At 46.4% G+C, this 4972-nt stretch overlaps 1 protein-coding gene across 1 annotated transcript; it reads right to left on the reverse strand.

The window, feature by feature from the left end:
• Positions 1-630: 630 nt before the first annotated feature.
• On the reverse strand, positions 631-4750 carry zbtb7c (zinc finger and BTB domain containing 7C). The gene is made up of 2 exons (XM_083670873.1): positions 3406-4750; positions 631-2706 (listed from the first exon to the last, which is right to left on the reverse strand). Exons 1-2 carry the CDS (start codon positions 4746-4748, stop codon positions 2094-2096), a joined length of 1956 nt encoding a protein of 651 aa, XP_083526999.1. The 5' UTR covers positions 4749-4750; the 3' UTR covers positions 631-2093.
• Between the last annotated feature and the right edge of the window lie 222 nt (positions 4751-4972).

The following is a 4972-nucleotide window of genomic DNA, read 5'->3' on the forward strand; positions in this document are numbered from 1 at the left end:
ATCCTCACCTCAAGGTAAATTTGTTGATGAGTTGGTGTTGGTTTTTTTATTCATGAATGTCACTGCTTCAGATAGCATAGCAGCACAGGCACGTAAATTAGGGATGAACACACAAAATAAAATAAGGAAGAAAAAATCTAATTCAAATGAAGATCTGATTTATGGAACATTAAAGTGCAATAAACTACCTTATGTTCAACATCTTTAGTCCATTTGTTTCGAAGCATATACTGTAACAGCATTATAAACAATTAGTGCAAGTACATTTTTATCCGACCATCGGAGAACATTCCATATGTACACTTTGATATTTCATATCTAATTAATTACTGTTAGAATAATAAGAAAATTAACCATCTATGTAAATTCCTTTACAAAGCCAAGGCAAAGTGTTAGCCACATTTTAAACTAATTGAGCTAATCATAACCTTAGTTTGAGATTTAATTATGCTAATAAACATTTTATTTTTCCAGCCAAGTTGTGGTGTTGTGTATGCTTTCCAAGACATGTGTTTGAGATGTGATTTTAGCCTCTGCAGGTTATAACTCAATACATGGTAATTGTTTAGATTAGATACATCTGTTTTCAAATTATGTTTCCAGTTATGAGGGATTTGTACCAAAGGCACACACACACACACGCACACGCACACGCACACACACACACACACACACACACACACACACACACACACACACACACACACACGACACACAGACCACATAATATTTGAGAATTTACGTTAATAACACTCCCAGACCCAAAGGAATACAACATTTAGTGTCTTTATAAAACAGATTTGCAAAATATAGCCAAGGCTCATTTAAATATGCATAAATAGCAAGAAAATATTTTCCCATTTCAATTCATACAATTCTGAATAACAATATTTATACACAGATCAGAACAGAACAATATATGAAAATAGGGCACAAACCCCTTAATTTCTTACTGCAGCAACCACCAGCAGAACAGACCGTAGCTAAAGCAGCACTTAACCAGTCTCCAACCTATACACATCTGGGTCTTTTGAAGAAACACATAGCATAAAACAAGGCTTATTCAAGTTTGTGAAATATCAAACTCCACATCTTTGGATGGGTTCTCTCCATTATAAAAGATCAATACCATTTTTTGTCAACAAAACAACAGTAATCAAAATCACCATGAACAAAATTGTGAAACAATTTATATAGAATATTTACACTAGTGCAGAGGAAAGCTGAGGACAAGGAGTAGAAAAAGGTTCAAGGTCCTGATTTTGAAAAGCCGTATGGATCGATTTTCTCCTGAATGGATTAAATTTCACGGTCAGTAAAGTTCTTTGTGTAAAGACGTAACGAACTGGAGACTGCTGTGTCCAACTACCCTGTTGATTACACCGTAGGCACAGTGGATGTGGTTCACTGTTACTGTGAAGGGCATTGTCTTTGGATGCACAGACCCTAGGATCAGTTGGATAGCTGCTCTGTTGTTTTTATAAATCATATACATTTTTTGGGCTAATATCAGTTCATTTGTAGGATGGGAATGTAACAAATAACCAATTGCAATACCTTGATTATGCTTTTAAATCAATTAGGTTTTTTTTTACAATCATCATTCATTTGTAGTCAATAATCAAAGCTAAACCATGACGACATGTCTTGTCCTGAGAGTATTTAATCTTTAACAAGTACTTTATTGATAAATCAAATTTCTTTAAATCAAATGTTTTCTCTCAAGGAGAGGCACATTTTTGGAGGGCAACTTAATGAAAGTCCCTTTTTTGGGGGGATAATGCATTAGCATTCTATTCTGTTGATACAGAGATTTAGAAAAATATCCCAAACTAATCTCATATCATTTCAGAAAATGTTATCAAAATCCCTGTGGTAGTGGATGTTCTGAGACATGCCAGACATATGAGATGCTGTAAGTGCAGAATATGCCAACTGTGCTCCTAAAATGACCCATGTTAAAACAGACCTATGTTCTATATGACCCTACCCCCCTCAAACTCTCATTGCCTCTACCTTATTTATCTTTAAAGAACATGTGGAAAACATATCGAGCAGAAAATCCATGGATGTTTGTGGATAGTGTGAGATGTTCATTTGGCTGGCTCAGGGATGGGTGTGGCGTGCTCCAGTCTCATGGTCCAGGGGTCAGAGGTCGGGGTGTAAAACGGAGGGTGGGTGAGCACGTCCTCCCCGGCCAGAGCGAAGGTGAACACACCCCTCTGTCTTTCCACCTCCTCCGCTCGTTTCCTGTCCGGCCGGCGAGCCTCCCTGCTGCTCCTGCTATCACTGTCCAGGTCCTTGTACCCCATGCCCCTGCCGCCCAGGGCACGCCTCCCCTCCCCGCCGTGACCTGTGACCCCGTGCGAGGCGGGGAGGAGCCTGCAGCCCGCCGCGAGACCCTTGTCCTCCGGGTGCTGGTGGCTGGCCGGGGGACACAGGAAGTTGGCAGAGCGCCAGGTGGCAGGTTTGCGGCCCCGGCGAGGGCGTGAGACACGACAGCTTTGCCTCTTGATGTGGCGGTGCAGGTGGTCGGAGCGCGTGAAGCTCTTGTAGCAGTGCTCGCACTGGTAGGGCCGCACCCCCGTGTGGATGCGCAGGTGGTTCTTCAGGTCGTAGTTGTGGACGAACTTGGAGTTGCAGTGGAGGCAGATGTAGGGGCGCTCGCCTGTGTGCTTGCGCATGTGAATCTTCAGTTTGTCTTGCCTACAGAGACAGAGAGGGTTAATAACAGTCTGTGTTTTGAACGATATCAGTAATAAGAAAACATTGTGGGTATGTTTTGGGGTACTCGGCTGGAGGTGGAACTGTTGTGCCAGAGGAGAGGCAGGATGTAGCTGAGGTAACTAATACAAAGAAACACGAATAGGGGCTTTCCAGTTCAGAAGGCTTGTGTGGTATTCAGATGAGAGGATAAAAATACCACAGGAACACACTCATTCTTTTAAGATGTAAAACGTATCAGTGTACATTTAACTCACGTGTCAATACGGTCATCATCTACATGCTCATGACACTTATTTTATCAAAGATGACTAAGTAATTATCATAGATGTGCACATGCCTTTTATGGCATTATAACAAGCCCATTATGAATTATGCAATTATTAAAAAGTATCCATACGTTTATTAAACAGTTTATTATAATTCATTATTTAATTACAATTATAGTATTCTATTCAGCAAATGTTTATACTTATTAGACATTCTCAACCATTTTATGGTTACCTGAAAACGTCTGATACGTTTTAACAATGCTGAATAAGTTAAGTAACGATTGTTGAAAACATAGGCCTACATATATCTTATGTTATATAATTCATTAGCACCTTGTACACATACAACAAGAAAATGACCGTCTATACACGACTTGGAAACGTAGGAAGGTTGTGAGGATGGACCTACCTGGTGAAGCGCACCTCACAGATGGTGCACATGTAGGGCTTCTCCCCAGTGTGGGTCCTCATGTGTCGAGGTAGTTTCCCCGCTCCCTGGATCACCTTGTTGCAGATGGGACACTGCTGGGACGCCTTGGGCTTCATCTTCCTCTCCTCCTCCAGCTGCCACGGCGGGAACAGGGACCCCAGGTGGGACGACGCACTCAGGAAGCTCAGGTACGAGCGGAAGTCTGCCTCGTCCTTGATCTGCCCTAGATGGCCCTCCGGCCCAACCACGCCCAAGCCCGACGTCACAAAGTCCTTCAGGAAGTCGCCGTGGAGGAGGCTGGGCGGGACTTCCTCTTTGAGCTCCTCCTTGATGACCTCTCTCTTGACGGCCAGGTCCAGGGGCCTGTTGTCCAGCTGGGCCGGGAAGGCGGAGTGTGGGCGGCCGTGGCCATGGTGGTGGGCGTGGCTGTGGTGCTCCAGGACCTGTGGGAAGCCTGGAAACTCTGCGGCCCAGAGGGGGGGGTAGAAGCCGGGGGGGAGCAGGGGCGAGAAGTTGGACCTCCTGTCCAGGACTGGCATCTTTGGGTACAGCCCTTCCTGCAGCAGAGACTCAATGGAAAAGTCCTTGAGGGCTCTGCTCTCCATGCTCTCATGCTCCCGAGGTTTCTCACACGACACTGACTCAGTGTTCCTGGACTTCCTCTCTCTGTGGAGGTCGTACTGGTGCTTGAACTGGGAGGTACTGGGAGGACTGGCCTCGGGGCCCGCCTGGTCCTGGCTCTCTGGCGAGCGGCTCGACCTATCGCTGGAGTTGTCCTCCTGGTCCTCCTGCTCGTCCCTCTTCGACGAGCCCGCCTCCTCGTCCATGTCCTCCTCCTCCTCCTCATCCTCCTCTTCCTCCGCCTCCTCCTCCTCCTCGTCCTCCTCGTCCTCCTCCTCGTCCCCTCCTACTTCTCCTCCTTCTCCTCCGCCGGTGTCCATGATCTCCATGCACACGTTGATGATGCACGGGATCTCCAGCATCTGGGCGGCGGTCAGGATCTCCTTCACGTTGGAGGCGGTGACGGTGAGCGTGGAGGTGTAGGCGAACTCCAAGATGGCCGTCAGGGACTCCGGGGCCACAAAGTCGATCTGGTAGACGCCGTGCTGCTGGTCTCCGTCCGAGGCGACGGTGAAGAGCTTCTTGAAGTACTGGCTGCAGGCGGCGAGGACGGAGCGGTGGGTGCGGTACTCCTGGTCACGGACGATGAGCACCACGTCACACAGGAGGCCGTCGCGCCGCTGCTCGTTGAGGCTGCACAGGACGTCGCTGCTGTGGTTGGGGAAGGGGATGCCGATCAGGTCGTCTTCGCTGTGGGCCATCCTCTCTCTATCTGGAGACACGGGGGGGGGAAGGAGAGGAGCCGTTAGAGCATGAGAGGAGACATGCTGGATGGTTAGAGGAGACATAGAGGAGGAGGAGCCGTTTATTGAAACATAATGTGATTCATTCTTCATGTGAAAAACGGAATATATGGAAAAATATATGGAAATATATGAAGAAAAAAAAAAACATATTGTAGGAGAAACACGACAATAGATGTTTC

This window comes from Argentina silus (assembly GCF_951799395.1).
Source record: "Argentina silus genome assembly, chromosome: 5".
Taxonomy (NCBI): domain Eukaryota; kingdom Metazoa; phylum Chordata; class Actinopteri; order Argentiniformes; family Argentinidae; genus Argentina; species Argentina silus.